The sequence below is a fragment of the Anomaloglossus baeobatrachus genome, chromosome 5, assembly GCF_048569485.1.
Source record: "Anomaloglossus baeobatrachus isolate aAnoBae1 chromosome 5, aAnoBae1.hap1, whole genome shotgun sequence".
NCBI lineage: Eukaryota > Metazoa > Chordata > Amphibia > Anura > Aromobatidae > Anomaloglossus > Anomaloglossus baeobatrachus.
In genome coordinates this window covers 419,450,040-419,477,493 of record NC_134357.1, presented here as the reverse complement: position 1 = coordinate 419,477,493, position 27,454 = coordinate 419,450,040, and the positions used below count along the sequence as shown (strand labels likewise).

The following is a 27,454-nucleotide window of genomic DNA, read 5'->3' as shown; positions in this document are numbered from 1 at the left end:
ATACCGATCAGATGTTGTGTCAGGTTCACGGGCCAGAATCACATGACACAGCAGCTGATTGTATAAACGGCTTTTATACAATCAGCTGATGCATCAGTGAAAAAAAACAAAAAACCTACACACTTACGTGCTGGCTCCTGTCCGATCACTGCAGGAGCTGCCGGTGATCAACTGATAGTCTCCTGACGGCAGGATCAGCTGATAGCCGGGCGGTAAAAAGCCAGCATCACCGGAGACTTGCGATCAGCTGATGCGTCAGGTGACTGCATCAGGTGATCCTCCGCCAGGTCCTGCATCCATCGGACGAGCCTTGGAGCCGGCACACAGCCTGAGCAGAGGTACCGGAAGAGGAGCTGGGAGCGGGCATGGCACCGGGAGTCTGCAGACAGGTGAGTATGTCTTTTTTTTTTTTTTCTACTGTTCACTTTTGATTTCGCAGCTGCTTCATCTCTCGCACGGGAGCGAGCCTGCCGCCGCACGGGAGATTGAAGAAGCGGTGGTGGTACCGGGAGAATCCGATGACCGCAGTCTGTGTATATATATATATATATATATATATATATATATATATATATATATATGTGTATAAATGTGTTTCCACTTTACTTCCGGGTGGAGCTGTACAATTCATATACAGTCACCCAGAAAATGGCGACACATTACTATGAAATACACCTCCTCCCCTTTTGGGTGCAGTGTAACACCCAAAAGGGGAGGAGAATAGGCATGTCATCTAGTGACTGCCCAAATTTGAAGCTATCGTAATTCTACTAAGGATTACTATAGCTTTTTGATGGGTACACAGTAAGATGCTCCCCCTACTGGCAATTATAAGTATTTTTTATATAAAAGTTTTATTTTACATCTTTAAAAGTTGAATTACATTAAGAAAATAGTTGTTACACGATTAGAATAATATTGTTAGCTGATTTGGCCTACAAAAAAAAAAAATTAGACGATACAGTCCCTTTAAAGAGAACTTGTCAGCAGGTTTTTGCGATCTCATTTGAAAGCAGCATGATGTAGACAAAGAGACCCTGATTCCAGTGATGTGTCACTTAAGGCCCCGTCACACACAGAGATAAATCTTTGGCAGATCTGTGGTTGCAGTGAAATCATGGACATATTGTTCCATTTGTACACAGCCACAAACCTGGCACTGATTGTCCACAATTTCACTGCAACCACAGATCTGCCGCAGATTTATCTGTGTGTGTGACAGGGCCTTTAGTTTACTAGGTGCAGCGCTTCTGACACAATCAGAGTTTATAGATTTAGCAATGCAACAGAGCCGAGAAAGCTGCCCCCGCCCACACCAGGCTCTCAATGTACAATGTCTGTAGACAGTGAGTTGCTTGTACCGGAGACACGGGCACATGTAAACCCATTAAAATCAATGGGTTTATGTGTTGTGCATGCACGTGTGCAGCCATTGGCCCGTGCCTCCGTGTGGAGCAGACGTGAGCCCGTGTGCTCCACACGGATGCATGTCTGTTTATCTCCGGCAGCACAGGTGTCATGCGTCCCGCACACGTACCACACGGATGTAGTGTGGATGCAGGCCCATGTGACACGCGCCGGAGAAAACTCACGTGTCAGAGAAAAAAATAACAAATCTTTACTCACCTTCTCCAGCCCTCCTGTCTCTGCCGCTGCTGTCACTTGCTGCCGACCACCGCTCATTATGCTCATTTAATATTCACTTTACTGCGGTCGGAAGCTGCAGCAGTGGGGAGTCGGCAGGACCGGAGACCGAAGATCAGTACCACGGACAGCGACGCCAGGGACACGTGAGTTGAAAGTTCTCGTTCTCCGTGTGTTATCACGGATAACACACGGAGAACACACGTAGTGCCATAAACACGGCTCACGGAGGGGAAAATGCACCTTTGACACGTCCGTGAAACACGTGAATGATTTTCACGAACGTGTGAAGGGGGCCTAACCCATACAAAATGCTGTTTTCAAATTAAATGGCACAAACCTATGAACAGATTCCCTTTACATGTATTTTATTGAAATTGTATGTGATATACTAACACAAAGTAGCAAGCATTTATGATATGTAAAGGAAATGATACATGGTTTTCTAAATATTTTAAAAATACAAATCTGAAAATTGTGACATGCATAATCAGCCACACAGTCACTTTGTGGGATCACCTTTTGCTGTAATTACTGCTGTTAATCTTTTGAGTTATGTCTCTACCAGCTTTCCATATCTATAGGTTTAAATTTTTGTCCATTTTTCTTTGCAAATTTGCTCTAGCTCAGTGAGATTGGATGGAGGTGTCTGTGAACAGCAATTTTCAGGTCTTCCCTCAGATTCTCAATGGGATATAGGTCTGAGCTGTGACTGTGCCATTTACACACATGAATATTCTTGATCTAAACCTTTCTATTGTAGCTATGGCAGTATGTTTAGGGACATTCTCCTGCTGGAAGGTGAATCTATGCTCCTGTCTCAAGCCTTTTGCAGTCTCTAACAGGTTATCCTACAGGATTGTATTTATTCCCATCCATCTTCCCATCAACTCTGACCAACTTTCCTGTACCTGCTGAAGAAAAGCATCCCCACAGCATGATGCTGCCATCACTATGTTTGATGGTGGGGATGGTGTTTTCAGAGTGATGTGCAGTGTAAGTTTTGTGCCACACATAGTACAAGTGCATCTCAATAAATTAGAATATCATCAAAAAGTGAATTTATTTCAGTAATTCAATACAAAAAGGGAAACATGTATATTATATAGAGTCATTACACACAGAGTGATCTATGTCAAGAGTTTATTTCTGGTAATGTTGATTATGGCTTACAGCCATTGAACACCCAAAAGTCATTATCTCAGAAAATTAGAATATTATATAAGACCAACTGAAAAAATGATTTTTAAACTCAGAAATGTTGGCGCCTACTGAAAAGTCTGTACAGTAAATGCACTCAGTACTTGGTCGGGGCTCCTTTTGCTTGAATACTGCATCAATGCGGCGTGGCATGGAGGCAATCAGACGGTGGCACTGCTGAGGTGTTATGGAAGCCCAGATTGCTTTGATAGCAGCCTTCAGCTCGTCTGCATTGTTGGGTCTGATGTCTCTCATCTTCCTCTTGTCAGTACCCAATATATTCTCTATGGGGTTTAGGACAAGTGAGTTTGCTGGCCAATCAAGCACAGTGAAACTGTGGTTATTAAACCAGGTATTGGTACTTTTGGCAGTGTGAACAGGTGCCAAGTCCTGCTGGAAAGTGACATTTTTGAAATCTCCAAAAAGCTTGTCGGCAGAGGGAAGCATGAAGTGCTCTAAAATTTCCTGGTAGACTGCTGCGCTGACTTTGGTCTTGATAAAACACATTGGACCTACACCAGCAGATGACATGGCTCCCCAAACCATCACTGATTGTGGAAACTTCACACTAGACCTCAAGCAGCTTGTATTGTGTAAGAAAGCAGGAAAGTTAAAATGATTAAATCAGCTCACGACTCCTAGAAGGTCTTGTTTCAGGTGGTGTATGGCGAACTGGCTTGATAGGAGTCAATTCAAAACAGGCTAAGGAGGTATCCAGCACTTATGGCAATAGGAATACAGAAAAATAGACTAAAAACAACACGTTTATTGGTAGTTTTTAAAATGGAAAAAATTCATGACCTGGCAGCACATACTGGATACCTCGATTGCCAGCTTGGATTGTGGCATCTCCACTCTTCCTCCAGACTCTGAGATCTTGATTTCCAAATGAAATGCAAAATTTACTTTTATCTGAAAACAACTGACTCCAGCAGCAGTCCACTCCTTGTGATTCTCCCTAAATTTTTGAATGGCCTTTTCTTAACAATTCTATCAAGGCTGTAGTTATCCCGGTTGCTTGTGCACCTTTTTCTGCCACACTTTTTCCTTCATATCAACTTTCCATTAATATGTTTGGATACAACACTCTGTGAAGAGCCAACTTCTTTAGCAATGACCTTTTGTGGCTTACCCTCCTTGTGGAGTGTGTTAATGACTGCCTTCTGGATATCTGTCATGTCAGCAGTTTTCCCCATGAGTGTGTAGCCTAATGAACTAGACTAAAGGACCATTTTAAATGCTTAGGAAGCCTTTGCAGGTGTTTTGTGGTAATTATTCTAATTTTCTGAGATCATGACTTTTGGGTTTTCATTGACTGTAAAGGCCCCGTCACACACAGATCTTTGGCAGATCTGTGGTTGCAGTGAAATCATGGACATATTGTTCCATTTGTACACAGCCACAAACCTGGCACTGATTGTCCACAATTTCACTGCAACCACAGATCTGCTGCAAATTTATCTCTGTGTGTGACAGGGCCTTAAGCCATAATCATCAACATTAACAGAAATAAACACTGAAATAGATAACTCTGTGTGTAATTACTCTAGATAATATATGTGTTTCCCTTTTAGTATTGAATAACTGAAATAAATTAACTTTTTGATGATTTTCTAATTTATTGAGACACACTTGTACCTGTATAATCTGCCTGTGCAGTTAGAGGCTGCAATGCAGCTTAAAGTAAACAAAATTCTCCTCATGACATCAACAGAGCCTGAAGCTCTTAGCTTTAGCTCCTGCATGCATTGTTGAAGGTTGTCCCAAACGTAAAATAAAAAAATAAAAAAAAAAAATTGTAATTGTTTTTCAATATTTGTAACAGTTCTATAGGAACAGAAAAATATGGCTTTTTCTTCACCTCTAGAATACAGATACAAAGAAATACACTGCTATATAGAGATGTATCTCCTTATGTACCTGTATAATCTGCTTCTGGGTTCACTGCCTGCAATATAGCTCAAGTATACCAAATCCTCATCTCCTCTTCAATGTAGTCGGTGGCTCATTGCTAGACTTGCTGCCTGCGAGCAGCAGGTATCAGCTGTCAGGGTCTCTTTAACCTCTAGAAAAGGCTCTCATTTACACTTCATTGAACTATAGACTGTGATATAAATCTGTGTCACGTTCACATATACTATCCTATATTGTTTATATGTTATTAACATGGCTCAATGTTTTCCTTCCTGCAGAACTAGAAGAGGCTCAACAGGCCTGTCCACCTTGGTGGTACAAATTTGCAAACACTTTCTTGAAATGGGACTGTTGCAAACCCTGGGTGCAGTTCAAGGAGTGTGTTCGCTTTGTGGTCATGGATCCTTTTGTGGACCTTGGGATCACAATCTGTATTGTTCTCAATACGCTTTTCATGGCCATGGAACATTATCCAATGACTGAACAGTTTGAGAATGTGCTAAGCGTGGGCAACCTGGTAAGTGCCTATTGTATAATGATATAATTATTGGGGGGGGCTTCAAAATCAATAATAGAGATTCTAGCCGTATTATGGCTAGGCTGGAGGCTTCTGGTAAAAACATAATATGGGGCTTTCCTCTTGTAGACAGATGCAATATAATAAAACTGGAGGTACTCAAATAAAACCTCCATACAGTGCTGGTATAATGTGATTAGAATGCTCATATAACACAGCTATATTATAATGCAATGCACTACCGCAATAATACTCTTATGTCTGAATAACCGTTCTATAAAATTCCGAGACAACAATGCTCGGATCCTGGCTTTCCCAGCCAAGCATTGGAGAATAGTCGTGAGCCCCTGTTAGGAATCAAGTTCTGGGTTATTTGCTCTTACAAATCAATCAAGTGGCATTATTTTCTGTGAGTTTGTTGCAACTGTGGACATAAAGGACACCCTTGATATAGGGGAAAATAAAAATAATAAAAAAATATATAAATAAATATATATATATATATATATATTTGATTATAACTTTTCATGGTACATCACTGAAGATATGACAATTAGATACAATGTAAAGTAGTTAGTGTACAGCTTGTATAACAGTGTAAATTTGGTGTGTACTCTAAATAATTCAACACACAGCCATTAATGTCTAAACTGAATATTATAAAGAGAAGGAAATGCCTAATAACACCAATATCTGATGAGGCGATACCAGGATACATCACAATGTTAAAGCAAAAAAAAATCTGAATAATCTGCAAAATTGAAATAAATAAAACCATTTATTTGATTACATGAATTGAATACATTGATCACACCACATAAAAACCTCTATCTATTTTTCAATTAATTCTCTCATTTTGTAAACCATATGTTTCCCATGAACTATTCTTTGGACATTTACCACCTCCATGAGTTCCTGCTCTCTGTACCAAAACTTCCTTTTTAATGTGTTTATGCCTTATGTTGTTTTTTGTGGTTTGATATTTTATTAAATACTAGCTTCGCCCGGGTTAATAACTGCTGTTAACAAAATAGAATGTATTAACAAAAATGTATTCTGCACACAAAAACCACAAACCACAAAAAATAGATATAAATGTATTTATAATGTCTGTATCCCCCTCTGTATATATCTCTCTGTCTCTCTCTCTATCTCTTTGTCTGTCTGTCTCTTTCCCTGTCTGTCTCTGACTGTCTCTGTCTCTTTCTCCATCTGTCTCAATCTTTTTCCCTGTCTGTCTATCTATCTCTTTCCCTGTCTGTCTATCTATCTATCTCTGTCACTTTCCCTGTCTGTCTCTTTCCCTCTCTTTCCCTCTCTTTCCCTGTCTGTTTCTTTCCCTCTCTTTCCCTGTCTGTCTCTTTCCCTGTCTGTCTCTGACTGTCTCTGTCTCTTTCTCCATCTGTCTCAATCTCTTTCCCTGTCTGTCTATCTATCTCTTTCCCTGTCTGTCTATCTATCTATCTCTGTCACTTTCCCTGTCTGTCTCTTTCCCTCTCTTTCCCTGTCTGTTTCTTTCCCTCTCTTTCCCTGTCTGTCTCTTTCCCTCTGTCTCTTACCCTGTCTGTCTCTTTCCCTCTCTTTCCCTGTCTGTCTGTTTCCCTCTCTTTCCCTCTCTTTCCCTGTCTGTTTCTTTCCCTCTCTTTCCCTGTCTTTCTCTTTCCCTCTGTCTCTTACCCTGTCTGTCTCTTTCCCTCTCTTTCCCTGTCTGTCTGTTTCCCTGTGTCTGTCTCTGTCTCTTTGTCTGTGTCTGTCTCTTAACCTGTCTCTCTCTTTCCCTCTCTTTCCCTGTCAGTCTGTCTCTTTGTCTGTGTCTGTCTCTTTGTGTCTGTCTCTTACCCTGTCTATGTCTGTTTCTTACCCTGTCTGTGTCTGCCTCTTTCCCTGTCTGTGTCGTTCTCTTTCCCTGGCTGCATTGTGACACGCCAACATTCCATTTAAGGGCGTGGCTGCGCATTCTTCTGCAGTGCTGGCTGCATTGTGGCTCCCAGCTCCATTCGCTTTAATGGAGGCAGGTTTTTTGGTGAATAACTGTAAAGCACGGGGTTAAAATTTCCCCTCAAAACATAGCCTATGACGCTCTCGGGGTCCAGAAGTGTGAGTGTGCAAAATTTTGTGGCTGTAGCTGCGACGGTGCAGATGGGAATCTCGGACACACACACACACACACACACACGCACACACACATTCAGCTTTATATATTAGATATGGTGTTATTTATTACAATTTTGTAGGTTACTGGGATAGGTTTTTTTGTTTAATATTAGTGTCTAAACTACTGGCAACAAAAGTGTGTACACCCCTGTGAAAATGACCAAACTGTGCCCAATTAGGCATTTTCCCTCCCAAGTGTAATGAGACTCATTAGTGTTACAAGGTGTCAGGTGTGAACGAGGAGCAGGTATGTTATATTTGGTGTTATCTCTCACACACTCCCGCATACTAGTCAGTGGAAGTTCAACATTGCACCTAATAGTGAAGAATTCTCTGAGTATCTGGAAGAAAAAGAATTGTTGCTCTACATACAGATGGCCCAGGCTATAAGAAGATCGCCAACACCCTGAATGTGAGCTGCAGTACAGTGGCCAAGACCATACAGCAGTTTAGAAAGACAGGTTCCAATAAAAAGAGGTCTCGCCGTGGTCGACCAAAGTAGTTGTGTGCATGTGGTCAGCATTATATCCAGAGGTTGTCTTTTCAAAATAGACTTGAGTCCTGCCAGCAATGCTGCAGAAGTTAAAGGGTGGAATCTCAGCATGTCAAGGCTCACATCATATGCCACACATTGCATCATATTGGTCTGCATGACCGTCGTCCCAGAAGGATGCTTCATCTAAGGATCATGCAAAAGAAAGCCCGCACACAGTTTGCAGAAGGCAAGCAGAGTAAGGACATAGATTACTGGAACCATGTCTTGTTGTCAAATGAGACCAATATAAACTTATTTGGTTCAGATAATGTCAAGCGTGCGTGGCAGCAACCAGCTGAGAAATACAAAGACAAGTGTGTCTTGCCTACAGTCAACCATGGTGATGGGAGTGTCATGGCTGCATGAGTGCTGCCAGCTGTGGGGAGCTACAGTTCATTGAGGGAACCATGAATGCCAATATGTACTGTGACAGACTGAAGTAGAGCATGATCCCCTCTCTTCAGAATCTGGGCCACAGGACAGTATTCCAACATGATAACGAGCACAAACACATCTCCAAGATGACCACTTCCTTGCTAAGGAAACTGAGGGTAAAAGTGCTGGACTGGCCAAGCATGTCTCCAGACCTAAACCCTATTGAGCATCTGGGGCATCCTCAAACGCAAGATCACTAACATCCACCAGCTCCGTGATGTCATCATGGAGGAGTGAAGCTATAGGAGATTCAATGCCCAGAAGAGTTAAGGCAGTTCTTGAAAATAAAGAGCACAATTTGGCCATTTTCACTTAGGGGTGTACTCACTTTTGTTGCCAGCAGTTTAGACATTAATGGCTGTGTTGAGTTATTTAGAGATACCACAAATTTACACTGTTATACAAGCTGCACACTGGCTACTTTACATTGTATCAAAGCGTCATATCTTCAGTGGTGTGCCATGAAAAGCTATAATAAGAAATTTACAAAAATGTGAGGGGTGTACTCACTTTTGTGATATACTGTATGTTAGTGACTATCTTTAGTTAATAAAATGAATTACGTTGTGGTCTGCAATCTTTATGCCTTCATTCATCTTTAGACCCCCTTATTCGCACTTTGCAACCTAATCCAAGCTTCAGGGCTTTTTTCCTTTGGGAGTGTCCTTCCCTGTAATACAGGCTGGACGTGAACTCTTTGTGTATCCAGAGTGCTGCTGTCTTCATTTGCTTTCATGTATCTGCCCAGATCTTATACTACAATTATCTCCTCTCCATCTGCTTTCCTCCTTGTCTATAGCCTAATTTCTACTTTCCATAAAACCTTGGATACTTTCCCTTCTCTCCACTAGAGAACTGTGTTCAACCTCCTCTGCCAAGCTGCTATCTCTACCACCGAGAGAAGGGAGTGGATGTTAGAGAGACGGTAGAACAAAGAGAAAGAGCTTTGAATGACTCTGCTAGATAAAGGACATTCAGATACTTAGCAGCAGGAAAATTGGAGAATGTTTTTTAATAAAGGCTGCTAAAAAGTTGCTTATTTTTGCAATTAGGAAGCAAATGAACAATAATAAAAAAAAATCTGTGTGAAGATGAACATTTGGATGATGGTGATGCTAAATCCTACAATATAGTCTTAGATACTTTGGCCAGTGAAGAATAGTTTACTGTATTTCAATGTGGCCCTCTAGTGGACAGATCACATATTACATAGTAAATAAAAAAAATATTCAGCAAAAAGTTTCCAAAGTAAATACAAAACAATATTGAGGTTTCTGGATACATTTTTGTCTTATCGCCTCCCTGTGAGCTGTGTTTTCAAGTATTCCAGAGAATGAACAAATTTCTGCTGAGCTTTGTTGGTTTGATAAGTAAATAATATACGGTCAAACCATTTTCTATATATACAGTGTATACGCTGTGTAATAATAATGTTAATTGACATTAAGCATGTTACCACTATGTCACCCATTCATTAGTACTATATTTCTTTTTCAGGTCTTCACTGGTATTTTTGCAGCTGAAATGTTCTTCAAGCTGATTGCTCTGGATCCATATTACTACTTCCAGGTTGGATGGAACATCTTTGACAGTATAATAGTCACTCTGAGTTTGGTGGAACTTGGCTTGGCCAATGTGGAAGGTTTGTCAGTGTTGCGGTCCTTCCGTTTGGTAAGTCCTAAACCCAACGTTAAACCCCTGTTTAACAATGATATTGTTTGTGTATATGTATATGGGTAGCTATCAAAAAATTGGAAACTGTGCCTGAAACAAAATCTATGCTCCTAATTAAAGTGGAATATATCAGAAAATAAAACTTCAGGGCTTCTTAAAGTCCTTTCCAAGTCATATTTTAAGGATCTTTAATGAGTCGGCCATTGATTTTACAAGGTAGCTTCCAGAACTTAGCTAACCAATGCACAAGACCCTGATCTAGTGGCCACGTCCATATTCTGTGGCCACCAGATAGGAACCTTGTGAGCCACCTCCTACCTGCCCACATCCCCGCTGCTTCTTCTGATTAGTAGACATTGTTGTTGTGATGGGACACAAGCATGACATGCCAGGCCAAAAAATCAAGATAAAAACTGAAGGGAAAAAGCGCAATAGGGTCTTACCCAACGCACATATAAGAGTAATAAGGGAATGTGGTCACCTTATGGGGTTGTGTGTCACAGAACCACAATTAAAGCATGTAGTCAGCTGCTGAAGAGTCCACATGCTAAAAAAGCCAAAGCAGATCAGGAACAAAGTAGATGGAGAACTATTTCTGCGCTACTGAAGATATGAATTCACGAAAACTGAATGATGGTGGTTTTATTCAACGTGTTTCGAAGTCTCACCCCACTTTGGTGGATTTCCTGATGAAGTGGGGTAACACTTCGAAACGCGTTGAATGAAACCCTGTTCATTCAGTTTTTATTGATTTATGTCATATTTTCAGCAGCGCAGTAAAGGGGGCTTTACACGCAATGACATCGCTAACGAGATGTAGTTGGGGTCATGGAATTCGTGCCACACATCCGGCCTCCTAAGTGATGTTGTTGCATGTAAAACGTATGAACGACCGCTAACGATCACAAATACTCACCTAATCATTGATCATTGACATGTCGTTCAAATCCCAAATATCCTTGTTGGTGCAGGACGCAGGTTGTTGGTCGTTCCTGAGGCAGCACACATCGCTACGTGTGACACCCCAGGAACGACGAACAAGACCGTACCTGCGTCCTCCGGCAACGAGGTGGGCGTGTCTTTCATTCGGCTGCTCTCCGCCCCTCCGCTTCTACTGGCCGCCTGCCGTGTGACGTCACTGTGACGCCAAACGAACCGCCCCCTTAGAAAGGAGGCGGTTCACCGGCGACGTCGCTAGACAGGTAAGTACGTGTGACGGGTCCTAGCGATGTTGTGCGCCACGGGCAGCGATTTGCCCGTGACGCACAACAGACGGGGGTGGGTGCTTTCACCAGCGACATCGTGTAAAGCAGCCTTAACAGTGCCACATCTAGTTTGTTCCTTATCTGCTTATGCCAAAAAAATCAGAAACAACGGCAACGATTTCAGCAGTTAGGAGGCGGTTCACAGAGATCCCGTCCAACGCCCATGGGATACTGATGCAGACATTGACCATGGTCCTACAAAATTATTTCATCTTTTGTAGTTATGTAGTAAGTGGTGCAAAAGAAACAGTTTCTTTTTTTTCTTAAGGAAAGATAATTTACATACTTTATCCCACAGAGCATTGCCTGTAAAACTCACTTCACCAGATGTATCTCTTTAGGACCCGCAACACACATCCGTGTAATTTGTACGTGTGCGGTACATATTTGTACGTACCGGAGACACGTACACACGGAGACCCATGTTATTCAATGGAAGATGGCACACGTACGTAAAATCACACGGAACGTGTGTCCGTGTCGTAAGTACGTGTGTGCGCTTTTCAACATGGACGACATGTCCGTTTTTGGCCGGCAGCACGCAGGCACGGACCCGCTTTAGTCTATGGGTCCGTGCCTGCACGGACCGCACACGTAGTATGTCCGTGTTCAGCACGTTTCGTCCGTGTCCATTTTTCATCACGAAATCTGAAACACTTGTTTCCAATCTATCAGGACAATTGAAAGCAAACAACAACACCAGGATCTCATGATGAATGATTAAAATCGTTAATTGGGTAAGATTGCGGGCCTTTAAAAACGGACAGCACACGGACAGCACACGTACGTATTTTATGTCAATACGGACATTCCACACGCACACACGGCTCGCATACGCCATCACACGGATGCCATACGTACCGGAGAAACTCCCCTAAAAAACGGAACACGGACCCGAAAAACGGACCGTGAGACACGTAAATTTTTTTTGCGGACGTGTATTTTAGGCCTAAAGGGAACCTGTCATGTCCCCAAATGCTGTTAACCTGCAGATATGGAGTTAATATCATTCCAAAGCCGTGCGGCCACTGCACTATTTGGAGAAAGTGTTCTTTATTCCTCCTGGTAGCCCCCACCTCCGGCTCTCAGTCATAGAGGCGCGGCCGAATTGGCTCCAGTCCCTGTTCAGTATACAGTGAACTGTGGCTGTAAAAATGCTCCGTCACTGACTGACAGATGACTATGCAGTGTACCAGTGCAGAGACGGCTGTCAGTCAATGTGACAGGGCAAATAGTGATTAACTTCATATCTGCAGGTTGACAGCATTTGGAGACTTGAACGGTTCCCTTCAAGGAGAATTAGTACCTCCAAAAACTTTATCTTATTAATTTTGTAGATTGTATGTGAATAGAGTGCTACATTGAACTCCTAAGGCTAGTGTCGCGGGCGGGGAGGAGGGTGTCAGCACACTACGCTCACCCCTTCTGCTCGGGTCCGGCGGTTGCTGCTCAGTGGTGGCTCGAGCCGTGGGCCGGATCCCGGGGGTTCTCGAGCGGCACTCTTCGCCCGTGAGTGAAAGGGGGTGTTGGGTGTGGGGATAGTTTATTGTCCGTGACGCCACCCACGGTTGTGGTGATTTCACCACCGCTGCTCAATATGGGGATCCCGGGGATGGTGATGCGGAGCAGCCAGGTGTTGCGTTGCCCCTCCGTGGGTAGGGATTGGTGATCCCGGGGCCCGGTGATGAGATGGGAGATGCCGGGCCTGGTGGGCGCAGGGACGCGGGGGCAGCGCTGTGCCTCGCGGCACTGTGGTACTCACTCAGCCTGAGACGTTGACACAGTTTTACGGTAAACCACACGACTGGAAAGACGGTTCCCACGGACGGCTGCACTTGCTTTCCCAGTAGGTGACGGTGATGTCCCTTTTCCTTGCACCTTTGTTTCTGTGTTGGTAGCGATGGGTTCCCACCGGTAACCCGCTCCCCGGTTTCAAGCTGGACCGGAGGAGCTCTACTCTTTGCCCGCAGGCGCTGGCCCTGAGAAACTGGTGCCCTGGCGGTGGCGGTGTTTCTGCTACAATGGTTGGGCTGTTGCCTTCTATCGGGACTTGGTTGTTGGGGGATCTGCGTCCCCTTCACTGACGGATTTGGCAAATTCTGGCGACTCCAAGCCTTGCCGGGGTCCGAGAGGCCCCTGCCCTGGTGCTGACTGTCTTTTGGTACACTGCTCCAGACCGCCGGGCCACTTCCCGTTCGCGGTCCTTCCAGGAACTTCCAAACGGTCCCCCTCCAGACAGTCACCGCCGTTGCTGACCTTGCTGACCCTGTCCTGCACTCAGCTGGACTCTCTTCAGGCTTTCTTTCTGTCACCTTTCACCTTTCTTCTCCTAAACTGAACTTTACTCGAGCCCTGCCTGGGCTAATCTTCCACTCCTTCCACTTCCTCCTCCAAACTCTATCTTGCTTCCTCTCACTTTCACTTCCCTCACTTGACTGCCTGGTTCCTCCTGCCTCCAGGGCTGTGTACTCCTCGGTGGGCGGAGCCAACCGCCTGGCCCACCCCCTGGTGTGAACATCAGCCCCTGGAGGAAGGCAACAAGGATTTTAGTTTAGCTTTGGTGTACCTAACTGGGGTGTAGGGTGTGTTGGTGCATGACCTGTGACCCCTGGCTTGCCCAGGGCGTCACACTAGTTTCACACTTGTGTTGAATGGCATCCGTTGCATTGCGTTGTGTGACGGATGCAACGGATGTGTTGCATATAGTGGCACAACAGATTCAACGGATGCTGCAAAACAATGCAATCCGTTTTGATTTTTTTTTTATTTTTTTTACCGGCGGCAGACTATTGTGAACGATCAGCTGATCGCTCCCAGTAGCCGGCCGCCGGGTGATCAGCTGATCGCTCCTAGTAGCCGGCCGCCGGGTGATCAGCTTATCGCTCCCATTAGACGGCTGTCGGGTGATCAACTGATCGCTCCCAGCGCCGGGTGATCAGCTGATTGCTCCCAGCACGGGGGGGTAAACTGATCACTCCCAGCGCCGTGTGATCAGCTGATCGCTCCCAGCACGGGGGGGGGTAAACTGATCATTCCCAGCGCCGGGTGATCAGCTGATCGCTCCCAGCGCCGGATGATCAGCTGATCGCTCCCAGCACCGGGTGATCAGCTGATCGCTCGGCCGCTGAGAATGTGTGCGGGGGGTGGAGTGGGTGGAGCCGAGCGGGGCCATGGCGCTGAGGATAGGTGAGTGTGTGTGTGTGTGCGTGATATATATATATATATATATAATATATGCGGAGTGGAGTGCGGGAGGGGGCGGAGCCGAGCGGGGAAGTGTTGGGCTCCCTGCACACGCGGCCAGGGTAAATATCGGGTAAAGCACTTTCCTTGGTTACCCGATATTTATCTTGGTTACGGGTGCAGGGAGCCAGAGAGAGCATGCGCAGTGAAATCCTAAGGATTCCGCTGCTCAAGAAAATGTTACATGCTACGTTCCTCCCGTTGGCCGGAAGCAACGGAGCGTCGCCCAGCGGAAGCAACGGAGGTCCTTTTGGCACAATCCGTCATCCATACAAGTCTATGGGAAACAGCGGAATCCGTTAACGGATTCCGCTGTTTTCCAAAAGGGCGGATTGTGACGGAAGGAAAACAACGCAAGTGTGAAAGTACCCTAAGTTCCCACTCTACTCACAACAGTCACCTACCCTACTGCAAGCTTAGGATCTTACTATATTTTCTGCTCCTGACAAGTCACTATCTACTTCCTGCAAAGATCACATGTTGTACATCATGCACATGACTGCTGCCACCAGTTACTGTCCTCAGCAGTGATGCCATCATATATGCTACCTGAACATTGAGGCTAGTGATTGGCTGCGGAGGTATTCCATGTAAAGACTAAAGCGGGCTTTACACGCTACGATATCATTAATGAATTATTGTCGGGGTCACGTTGTTTGTAACGCACATCCGGCGTCATTAACAATATCGTAGTGTGTGACACTTATGAGCGACCTTAAACAATCGCAAAAGCAGTCAAAATCGTTTTCTGCTTATTAGCGATGATGTTCGTCGTTCCTGCGGCACCACACATCGCTGTGTGTGACACCGCAGGAGCGACAAACATCTTACCTGCCTCCACCGGCAATGCGAACGGAAGGAGGTGGGCGGGATGTTATGTCCCGCTCATCTCCGCCCCTCCGCTTCTATTGGACGCCTGCCGTGTGACGTCGCTGTGACGCCGCATGAACCGCCCCCTTAGAAAGGGGGCGGTTCGCCGGCCAGAGCGACGTCGCAGGGCAGGTAAGTACGTGTGACGGGGTTAAGCGAGGTTGTGCGGCACGGGCAGCAATTTGCCCGTGTCGCACAACCGACGGGGGCGGGTTCGATCGCTTGCAATCTTGCTAGTGAGATTGCAGCATGTAAAGCCCGCTTTAGAGACTAGTGGGAGATTTAAGAAGTTAGTATAGAGTTTGTTTTTTTAACTCATTCCCTGTTTTTGACCCACCACCCAATTTTCGCAAAATACTCTTGTATATATTCTACTGTATATATATTTTGTAATAATTTTCATACTCTTTTATCTTTCTAGCTGAGGGTCTTCAAACTCGCTAAATCTTGGCCGACATTGAACATGCTCATCAAAATCATTGGTAACTCAGTGGGAGCTCTTGGGAACCTCACACTGGTCCTGGCCATCATCGTCTTCATTTTTGCAGTTGTGGGAATGCAGCTTTTTGGGAAGAGCTATAAAGAGTGTGTGTGCAAGATCAACTCAGACTGTGTTCTTCCTCGATGGCACATGCATGATTTCTTCCATTCCTTCCTCATTGTTTTCCGGATCCTGTGCGGGGAGTGGATTGAGACCATGTGGGACTGTATGGAGGTGGCAGGACAAGCGATGTGTCTGATAGTATTCATGATGGTCATGGTGGTTGGTAACCTGGTGGTGAGTCTATTATTTGTATTATTGCATGTACAGGAATATTTAGGGTGCCTATAGCATTCTAGGGGCCTATACTGTAGAGATAAGTTGAGTTTTGTGCCATAGGGATCAAAATGGGCCAGAGAGTTATATGGTTAATATACAGTGCCTTGAGATAGTATTCACCCCTCTTGGCATTTTTTTGTATTTTGCTACCTTACGTCCTGGAATTTCATTTTTTTTATTGAGGGTTTGCATCAGTTCATGTAAAGAACATACTCACAGCTCTGAACATTTGATTTTATTTTGTGAAGCAAACAACGTAGTAGGATAAAGTAACTGAAAACTATTCACCCCCTAAAGTCAGTACTTTGCAGAGCCTCCTTTTGCAGCAATTATAGCTGCACATCGCTTTGGATAAGATTCTATGAGCTTTCCACATATTTGTACTGAGATTTTTGCCAATTCCTCAAGGCAAAATTGCTCCAGCTCCTTCAGGTTAGATGGTTTCCTCTGATGAACAGCAATCCTCAACTCTCACCATAGCTTCTCAATTGGATTAAGATCTGGGCTTTGAGTAGGCCATTACAATACATTTACACATTTCACCTTAAACCATTTGAGTGTTGCTTTAGCAGTATGCTTTGGGTCATTGGCTTGTTGGAAGGTGAACCTCCATCTCCGTCTCAAATCACTGACAGACTGAAACAGATTTCACTCAAAAATATCTTTGTATTTCGCACCATCCATCCATCGAACCATTTTCCCTGCCCCTGCTGCCAGAAAATATTCTCACAACATGATGCTGTACCACCATGTTTCACTGTGGGGATGGTGCTCTTGAGCTGTGTTGGTTTGGCGCCAGATATAGTATTTATCTTGGTGGCCAAAAAGTTAAATTTTGGTCTCATCTGATCACTGCTCCTTCCTCCATCCATTTGGGGAGTCTCCCAAATTTCTTTTAGCAAAATCAAAACAAGCCTTCTGATTTTTGGCTGTAAATAATGACTTTTTTCTGACCAATCTTCCATAAACGCCAGCTCTGTGAAGTATATAGCTTACTATGGTCATATGGACAGATACTCCAGTCTCGCTTGGGAACTCTGCAGCTCTTCAGGGCTACCTTTGGTCTCTATACTGCCTCGCTGGTTAATTCTCTCCTTGCTTGGGCTGAGAGTTTTGATGGGTGGCCTTCTCTTTGCAGGTTTGTTGTGGTTCCATGTTCTTTCCATTTAATAATAATGGTTTTGATGGTGCTCCAGGGAATCATCAGACATTGGGATATTTTTTAGAACCCAACCCTGACTTGTACTTCTCACCACTTTGTCTCTGACATATTTGGAGATCTCCTTGGTCTTCATGTGGTGTTTGGTTAGTGGTGCCTCTTGGTTAATGGCGTTGCAGTATAGTGACAGACCCTGAAACACTTGGATTGCACACAGGTGGACTTCCTTTCACTAAGTATATGACTTATGAAGGTAATTGCTTGCCCAAGAAATCTTTAGGAATACATATGCACATGGCAATTTATATTTATTTTATCCTGTAAATGTAATGTTTGCCTATATTTTTCTCACTTCACTTCCCCAACTTAGACTATTTAGTGCTGATTCATCACACACAAATCGGATTATAAAAATATTTAAACCCAGGTTGTAAGGTATCAACATAAGTAAAATGCCGAGGGGGTGAATACTTTCACAAAACACTAACTGCTATATACTGTAGATTCCAGTAAAAACAAGAGAATTTTGCCCACCCTTGAGGTCCCAAAGTCCAACTAACCATACGCAAAACTTGATGCAGGTTTTTCTGCAATTGACCAATAATGTAGAACAGATAGTGCTTATATCTCAATCTAGTAAGGATGACATTATAATGAATAAAGACTCTATACATAGAATGTGAGCGGAGAAGAATATTATTTATGGCTGTTTGGTTAGCCACTTTGCAGGGTCATTTGCTGCTAAAGCTGCAGAGAAATGTCAGTGTGCTGTGAAATGATGTGCAGCAGCCCAGGTTCTGACAGACCTGAGAGTGGAATAGTAAAACCTTGGCAGCTGGACAAACCATTAGTTAAGCTCTATTCTAAGCAGCCAGACATTTCCTCCAGCATTGCTTTACAGTTATAATAGGATTTAAGGGAAGCAACCCAAGTAGCAAGGTAATCCTGCCTGCATGGAAAATAGAAAACTACAGGAAGGTGTCCAGGGGTATAATGTAGATATTGCAGATATAGAGAGATGAGATACATACAGTGCCTACAAGTAATATTCAACCCCCTGCAGATTTAGCAGGTTTGATAAGATGCAAATAAGTTAGAGCCTGCAAACTTCAAACAAGAGCAGGATTTATTAACAAATGCATAAATCTTACAAACCAACAAGTTATGTTGCTCAGTTAAATTTTAATAAATTTTCAACATAAAAGTGTGGGTCAATTATTATTCAACCCCTAGGTTTAATATTTTGTGGAATAACCCTTGTTTGCAATTACAGCTAATAATCGTCTTTTATAAGACCTGATCAGGCCGGCACAGGTCTCTGGAGTTATCTTGGCCCACTCCCCCATGCAGATCTTCTCCAAGTTATCTAGGTTCTTTGGGTGTCTCATGTGGACTTTAATCTTGAGCTCCTTCCACAAGTTTTCAATTGGGTTAAGGTCAGGAGACTGACTAGGCCACTGCAACACCTTGATTTTTTCCCTCTTGAACCAGGCCTTGGTTTTCTTGGCTGTATGCTTTGGGTCGTTGTCTTGTTGGAAGATGAAATGACGACCCATCTTAAGATCCTTGATGGAGGAGCGGAGGTTCTTGGCCAAAATCTCCAGGTAGGTCGTGCTATCCATCTTCCCATGGATGCGGACCAGATGGCCAGGCCCCTTGGCTGAGAAACAGCCCCACAGCATGATGCTGCCACCACCATGCTTGACTGTAGGGATGGTATTCTTGGGGTCGTATGCAGTGCCATCCAGTCTCCAAACGTCACGTGTGTGGTTGGCACCAAAGATTTCGATCTTGGTCTCATCAGACCAGAGAACCTTGAACCAGTCTGTCTCAGAGTCCTCCAAGTGATCATGAGCAAACTGTAGACGAGCCTTGACATGACGCTTTGAAAGTAAAGGTACCTTACGGGCTCGTCTGGAACGGAGACCATTGCGGTGGAGTACGTTACTTATGGTATTGACTGACACCAATGTCCCCACTGCCATGAGATCTTCCCGGAGCTCCTTCCTTGTTGTCCTTGGGTTAGCCTTGACTCTTCGGACAAGCCTGGCCTCGGCACGGGAGGAAACTTTCAAAGGCTGTCCAGGCCGTGGAAGGCTAACAGTAGTTCCATAAGCCTTCCACTTCCGGATGATGCTCCCAGCAGTGGAGACAGTTAGGCGCAACTCCTTGGAAAGGGTTTTGTACCCCTTGCCAGCCTTGTGACCCTCCACGATTTTGTCTCTGATGGCCTTGGAATGCTCCTTTGTCTTTCCCATGTTGACCATGTATGAGTGCTGTTCACAAGTTTGGAGAGGGTCTTAATTAGTCAGAAAAGGCTGGAAAAAGAGATAATTAATCCAAACATGTGAAGCTCATTGTTCTTTGTGCCTGAAATACTTCTTAATACTTTAGGGTAACCAAACAGAATTCTTGTGGTTTGAGGGGTTGAATAATAAATGACCCTCTGAATAAACTTTTCACAATTTAAAAAAAAAATAAAAAAAGAAATAACATTCTTTTTTGCTGCAGTGCATTTCACACTTCCAGGCTGATCTACAGTCCAAATGTCACAATGCCAAGTCAATTCCGAATGTGTAAACCTGCTAAATCTGCAGGGGGTTGAATACTACTTGTAGGCACTGTATATTAAGATGCTATTTAAATCTCAGCACCATGTATTAGTTGTACTAGTTCTCCATCTTATTTTCTTTTGGCCTGCAGTCTATACAGAATGAAATATCGTCTGTTATTGCATTTACCAACAGATCTAAATTGATTCCGAAATACTTCATTGAATTTAATTGGTCCATTAGGGTTTTGATATTACTGGTATCAAAAATACTAGAAAAGCTTGACAGTATGTAAGGTTGTTGGTTCCTTTTGCTGTCCTGTATGTAGCAAACTGCTTTACAAAAAAAAAAGAAAAATGGTATGTTCCTTTAATTAGTTGTTCTCCAATCATGGATGGTTTGGAGACAGGGGGGTCAGTGGGTGCTCTCATCCGCAGGCCTGGCCGCTTTTAGAAAGACCGCATGGACCAGGGCTCATCCCAACTAAACGCCCGAACTCCTTATTTGTAGAACACTACTGGGCAGAACACTACTCAAACAACACAGGGTGTGAGAACCACAATAATTAGACTTTATTGGATCCCCTACAGTCAAAGGCAAAACCATGCACATCACACGATGTAACAGGCAGCAGAGTCTCACCCTTCTGCTGGCTCACCAGAGATTAGAATATTCGTGCCTTCGGAGCTTACAGGGCCGCATACCCCAAACCAGCAGCACCCTGCTATTGGCAGGCACCCAAAGGGCATTCATCCCAGGGTATTGTGGTCTTACCGGATTGGTGGAATAAGGCTGGGCTCTTATTGGGTGGCATTCCAATCCGCATAGTTAATTCTCCTGTATATTTCTCCTCTGAGTGAGGTAGACAGAGAGACTGAGGGGATTTACATTAAATTAGCAATACACAACCTCAGACAATGGAATGCTCTGATGAGTCCGGTAGAAAACAATGACTTAAACTTGAGATATCACACAAAAGGGACCCATTTCTGGCCAAATTAAGAACATTAACCCTTGACAGACATTGAACAGGGCTGTGCCTTCACAGATGGTAAAAAAGAAGCTTTCATACAGAGATAAAAGTTCAATAACTTTAGTTGCAGGAATCCCGGAAGCTTGATGGTTTTACTGTCTCAAAGAAAAGATATGAACAAATGGCATTTGCAACACTGATTTACACTTACATTAATTTGCTGACACTTGTAATGATTCCAGTCACGGTTGGCAAAAAGAAGTTGTGACACATAGATGACAGTTCAATAACCCGTCACGCTGGAAGGCAGAAAGCTGTATGGTTTTACAGTCTCAGAGAGGAAACATGTAACTTGAAATCAGGTTGACGAATAGCTCTTGCAACAGTGCTTTTAGGCTTGCCACAATTTGCTGATGTTTGTCAAGATCTGCTTGCAATCTCCTCAGCAGCACCTCGTTCTCTATTTTATTTTCTCAGCAGCGCCAAACACACCCACAGTGCTGGTCACAACCAATTTCAATCACTTTTTTACTTGTAGCACTTTTAGCCTACTTCTCCCGCACAATCATAAGTCCTTTAGCAGTTTCTGACACAGAGCTCTATCTTCTACACTCTCAGTCATCAGTCTACAGACTTTTCTTGGGTGGCTAATCCCTCGCCTATCTGTTGAATGCGCTCTTCACAATGTTCATAAAGCTGGTGTCACACATAACGACGACGACAACGACGTCGCTGCTACGTCACCATTTTCTGTGACGTTGCAGCGACGTCCCGTCGCTGTCGCTGTGTGTGACATCCAGCAACGACCTGGCCCCTGCTGTGAGGTCGCCGGTCGTTGCTGAATGTCCAGCTTCATTTTTTGGTCGTCACTCTCCCGCTGTGACACACACATCGCTGTGTGTGACAGCGAGAGAGCGACGAAATGAAGCGATCAGGAGCCGGCACTGGCAGCTGCGGTAAGCTGTAACCAGCGTAAACATCGGGTAACCAAGGGAAGACCTTTCCCTGGTTACCCGATGTTTACGCTGGTTACCAGCCTCCGCTCTTGCTGCCAGCGCCGGCTCCTGCACTGTGACATGTGGCTGCAGTACGCATCGGGTAATTAACCCGATGCATACTGTAGCAAGGAGAGCAAGGAGCCAGCGCTAAGCAGTGCGCGCGGCTCCCTGCTCTCTGCACTGTGACATGTAGCTGCAGCACACATCGGGTTAATTAACCCGATGTGTGCTGCAGGAGAGCAAGGAGCCAGCGCTAAGCGCGGCTCCCTGCTCTCTGCACATGTAGTACAGCGACGTTATGATCGCTGCTTCTGCTGTGTTTGACAGCTAAGCAGCGATCATAACAGCGACTTACAAGGTCGCTGTTACGTCACCGAAAATGGTGACGTAACAGCGACGTCGTTGTCGCTGTCGTTTAGTGTGACACCAGCTTAATCCTCCATGCTTTAATGAGCTGTGACAGCTCTTGCTTTCTTCTAATGGCTAGTATATTTCATGTGGGACAAAAAACAGTGACTGTGTATAAGACTATAGCTTTTATCATGCTCCACTGAGGCCCTGACTAAGCTTTGGAGTATTGTACCTAGACTTTTCTTTTACATGATAGGTTCCCTTTAAATAAATGAATATAGCTCCATATTATAGGATTGATTACAACCCCCAAGTTGTCTTACACATTTGAAGTATATTCATCTATGTATTCCGTTTTGGTTCTGTTTCAAGGTGTTGAACCTGTTCTTGGCTTTGTTGCTGAGCTCCTTCAGTGCTGACAACCTTTCGGCCTCTGATGATGATGGGGAGATGAATAACCTACAGATTGCCCTGGGAAGGATTACTAGGGGCATTGACTTTGTAAAGAAAACTGTCATTTCCTTGCTACCTTTTAAGAAGAAAGCGCAGAATAAAGAGGAGGACAAGAATAATATTGAGGATGTTAATAAAGAAAGTTTTGCTCTGAACCACTTAGAGACTGAAGAAGAGCCTAAGTTAGAATGTCCGGTTGTTGATGGCCTGGTGAAAAAGCCGCGTTATATCATGACTGAGTTAGATCATATCAACCTGATTAACAATCCGCACTACAGGATAGAAGTGCCCATAGCATCTGAAGAGTCAGATCTGGAATTTCTGGAAACAGATGAGTTCGACACACAGTCCGAGTTTGAAGAAACAGTAATAAAGCCTAAGGTAAAGCTTAATCCACAGGACCTAATTAATAATATCTTACATGTACAGTATATGCCATGTTCAATAATAATTAACAATCTTGCTATAAAATACTATACATGTACTTCAGTACTAAGCAAACCTAGGCAGCTTCAAGGGTTCATTGGGCTTAGATGCCTTGGGCGATCTGGGTAAACATGATCTAAGCTTATCAAATCGAGTCCAGAAAACGTTCTCAAATTAACTGTATCAAGAGCCAATACTAGGTTTGTAAATCTGGAATATAGTAGGTAAGAGGGTAATGTAGATGTTTCAAATAATAGTTCTTCTAGTCTAAGGGTGTCAAATATTGAGAGGACAATACATCTCTAACATTGTTTTAAAGCATACATGTCATTTCAGATATCTAGAATAGGCTGCAATGAATGTATTCTATTTCTGGTCATTTTATGACATATCTTGTATTTTTCAATTTTTACCAGTTTTATAGTTTTTGTCTCTTATTTCAGTTGTCTCTGAGCTAGTGGATGGAGATGATCAGCTATGATGTCTCCTATACACAGCACACAGAGACAGGGGAGATTTCCCCTTTTCTTTCCCTGTAACATAAAGACAAAAGCAGCAGCATGGATGATAGCAGTACTGAGCAGTGTTGCTGTGAATCCAGCTCTGGAATGAGCTAAACAGTTGTTTGAAGCTGCAGCATTACCTGCCTGTGTCTCCTTGTCTCTCTCTGCTGAGTGCTCTTCATTCCTCCTCTCTATAGAATATAATACGAGGTATGACCTGACATCACACTGTGCTTGCAGTCTACCTTGTTTTGAAGGAAGCACATTTTAGCAGTTTTTCAGCGTGCACAGTTAGTTTAAATGGCGGGGGGGAAAGTGTCTCAAATGTGGAGAAAGAAGCCGATTTCACTGATAAGCTATATTAGAAGGTTTCTTATATTGTCTTGTACTATTCATTTATGCAGTTTGTTGAAAATGACAGTGGCCATTTAGGATTTCTTCCTGCTTCTTCACTGACTTCTCTGTTACTCTCTGTGTAGAAGAAATTTTTCGATGGTTCTTCAATGTGCAGTACAGCTGATTATAGACCTCCAGAGCCAGAGGAGGAGGAAGAAACCTTTGAACATAAAGAAGAGGAAGGCCCAGAAGAATGCTTTACAGAAGGTATGCCCCATTGCCTCTTCAGAGAGGTAGACAACTTGCCACCTATTAGAAGAAGCAATCCTAAAAGTCAATATCGACCCTTTAATGAGCCTTGTCATATGATAAAAGCCAAACCAGAATTTCAATTTGCACACATGGTGTTTCGGGATGTTGCCCCTCATAAGTGTAAAGTATGAAGTCCAGCCAGCACATTGAGTACAGCTTATGGCCCCCCTTCACCTGAGCTGTATGTTCCCCCCTGAGCTGTATGTTACCCCTGATCTGTATGGCCCCCCTCCTCCATCTGAGCTGTATGTTACACCCCCCCACCCCCCACCCCCGATCTGTGTGGGGACCACCTGCACCTGAGCTGTATGTTCCACCCCCCTGATCTGTATAGGCCCCCACTCCTGAGCTGTATGGGCCCTCTCAGAGCAGCAGGTGCCCCTCCTTGAGCTGTATAGGACCCCCAGAGCTTTATGCGCTGCAACCCCAGAGCCGTATGCGCTGCCACCCCAGAGCCGTATGTGTGGTCCCACAGAGCTCTAGGCCACCCACCCCAGTAATGTGTATGTCCCACAGAGTTAAATGTTACCCCAGTAACATCATAGCCCCCCCAGTAATGTTTATGCCCCCAGCCCCTCCTGTCATTTATATACTGTAGCCCCCATCCTGTGTTGTGTGTATATATAGCAGTGTCAGTGTGCTCTGTGTGTGCCATCAATGAGCGTGGCACAGTCACATGCCCAGGAGGAGCTGGATGGAGACAAGCGGGGGAGGTGAGTGAGGCTGCTGCCAGCTTCCCTATATTAATAATATCTCTAATGTGTCTGTGTGTGCATGCATGATGTGTATCTATGTATGTCAGTGTATATGACTGTATAGGATTGTCTGTCTATATGTATTTTTTGAGAATTTGTCTTTAAATATGTATGTGTATTTAAACAAAGAGACAAGGAGTAATTCCACATATCTATATTAAAATATCAAATTTTATTATAATTTAGTGCAGAAAAGTGAAAAATATATACAAAAAACACATTAAAAAATGCAGTGTTACAGGATGTAAAACACTCAAGGATGCATGGGATGAATGTGCCTTAATACAATTATTCAGAATTGTCTCAAAATTACAATCAATATTATTTGATACAGAGTTCCTTCAATTCATAATAATAATTATAAGTGGAAACAGTGGGTAATAAATATTATTACCCACTGTTTCCACTTATTTATTATTATTATTATTATTATTATTATTATTATTATGAATTGAAGGAACTCTGTATCAAATAATATTGATTGTAATTTTGAGACAATTCTGAATAATTGTATTAAGGCACATTCATCCCATGCATCCTTGAGTGTTTTACATCCTGTAACACTGCATTTTTTAATGTGTTTTTTGTATATATTTTTCACTTTTCTTCACTAAATTATAATAAAATTTGATATTTTAATATAGATATGTGGAATTACTCCTTGTCTCTTTGTTTAAATATGAATTCTATGGAGTTAGCATAAAAATGTTTAAGATTACAAAAATCTGGATTTTTTTGAAAATATGTATGTGTATGTATGTGTATGTATCTGTGTATGTACATGTCTATGTGTGGATGGGGCCCACTGAGACTCTTCGCCCGGGACCCACAAAAACCTGGAGCCGGAGAGTGACTTTTCATTAGTTTACTCAGTTACCATCACTTTTAAAAGTGGAAGCAATCTTGGCATGGCTATGCCAACGAGGCTTAAGCCAGAATTATAATTTCGTCCTACTAACAAGTATTTATATATATATATATATATATATATATATATATATATATATATATATATTTATTTATTATAGATCACCTCACACTCCAGAGGGGAGATAATATCTAACCCCATGATCACAACAAGAAATACAGTAAGTTACAGTGCAAATGGATGTAAAGGATTTTAGGACTGGACAAAGAGAAAATAATATTATATTATTACATTACATACAATTTAAACTATAAAATAGACGAGGGCGTAAAACAAATCAGTGGAATTAATACCCTAAGAAAAAAAAGATTGACTCAATGGCAATGCCACTAAAGTGCACATGACGTACAATCAGAGCTGAAATAATAAAACATCCTCGAGCCGAGCATACATTCCCACCATGCAGAATCTCCCTCTGGGCTGGTATGATTATGTTTTCTGTCCTACTATTATACTGTAACCTATTGATTTTCATGTTCTTAAGATCACGATGTTGTTTATTATCTCCCCTCTGGCCATGTCGCTATCCATCATGGGATTAATTTTTTTAAGAAATAGTTTTAATCTGGACTAATACAATTTGATAGATGTTTCCCATCCTGCAGTATTTTGTGCTGTTTATTGCGCTTGTTGTTTGAAGGACTTGTTCATTGATATTTGAGCAAAGTCTTTCTTGCCATGTTTCTATGATATACACGCTAAGCATTGTTTGTCATGAATTTCCAAATTTATAGGCATTTCTCTATAGTGTTGCTCTGCCCTTCAATCATATTGGTAAGTGCAGATCTACATGACGCAAATAATGGCAGCGAAGCCACAAGCAAAATTGACCTAATATATTTCTCTTATAATAAACAAATATGTGCGAATTCTATATCTGCTGTTATTTACAAGGCACGTGTCACCCGGTGGTATCGGATCTAGTCTGGACCATGCTCGCAGCGCCAAGTTGAAACGCACCCCACCGGGGCTTGCAGGGCTCGCACGGTCACCGAGCCGGTGGTCTTCGGGGTCGAGCTGTGAGTGACCCAACCCAGCTTTCGTGACCCCGGTGGGTTTCATTAAAGAGTTTGACAGTCCACAAGAGGGGGGTAACGGGAAGAGAGTAACGGGGTTCCTGGGAGCACGTCACTGGTTGCAGCGGTGACTGGGGTCTCGGTCTCCTCTGCCGTGGACCCCCTCTCCCTGCAACCCTTCTCTCCCCCAGGAACGGTATGGGACGGGAACGGGGGTTGCGCGCAGCGCCACCCGTGGTATGCGGTCAGGTGTTTAGCCGCCGCTGCATAGTCTCTCTCCGGGGCAGGTATTACGGGCAGCTAAGATGGAATCGCTATCCACGGGTGGAGTGGGGAAGCCCCAGGAGGTTGGTGAGAACCGAGCGCGGCAGTCCACGGGAGCACCAGGGCACAGGACGATGACATTTACTCACAAGAGTCA

At 43.6% G+C, this 27,454-nt stretch overlaps 1 protein-coding gene across 1 annotated transcript in view; it reads left to right on the top strand.

Annotated features, from left to right (window-relative positions):
* SCN4A (sodium voltage-gated channel alpha subunit 4) overlaps positions 1-27,454 on the top strand; it is a 191,949-nt gene that overhangs the window by 144,643 nt on the left and 19,852 nt on the right. The window contains exons 13-17 of the mRNA XM_075350297.1: positions 5,037-5,275; positions 9,897-10,070; positions 15,873-16,229; positions 22,677-23,138; positions 24,166-24,289. Of these exons, the coding sequence (XP_075206412.1) occupies positions 5,037-5,275; positions 9,897-10,070; positions 15,873-16,229; positions 22,677-23,138; positions 24,166-24,289 (1,356 nt within the window). The remainder of the gene's footprint in view (positions 1-5,036; positions 5,276-9,896; positions 10,071-15,872; positions 16,230-22,676; positions 23,139-24,165; positions 24,290-27,454) is intronic.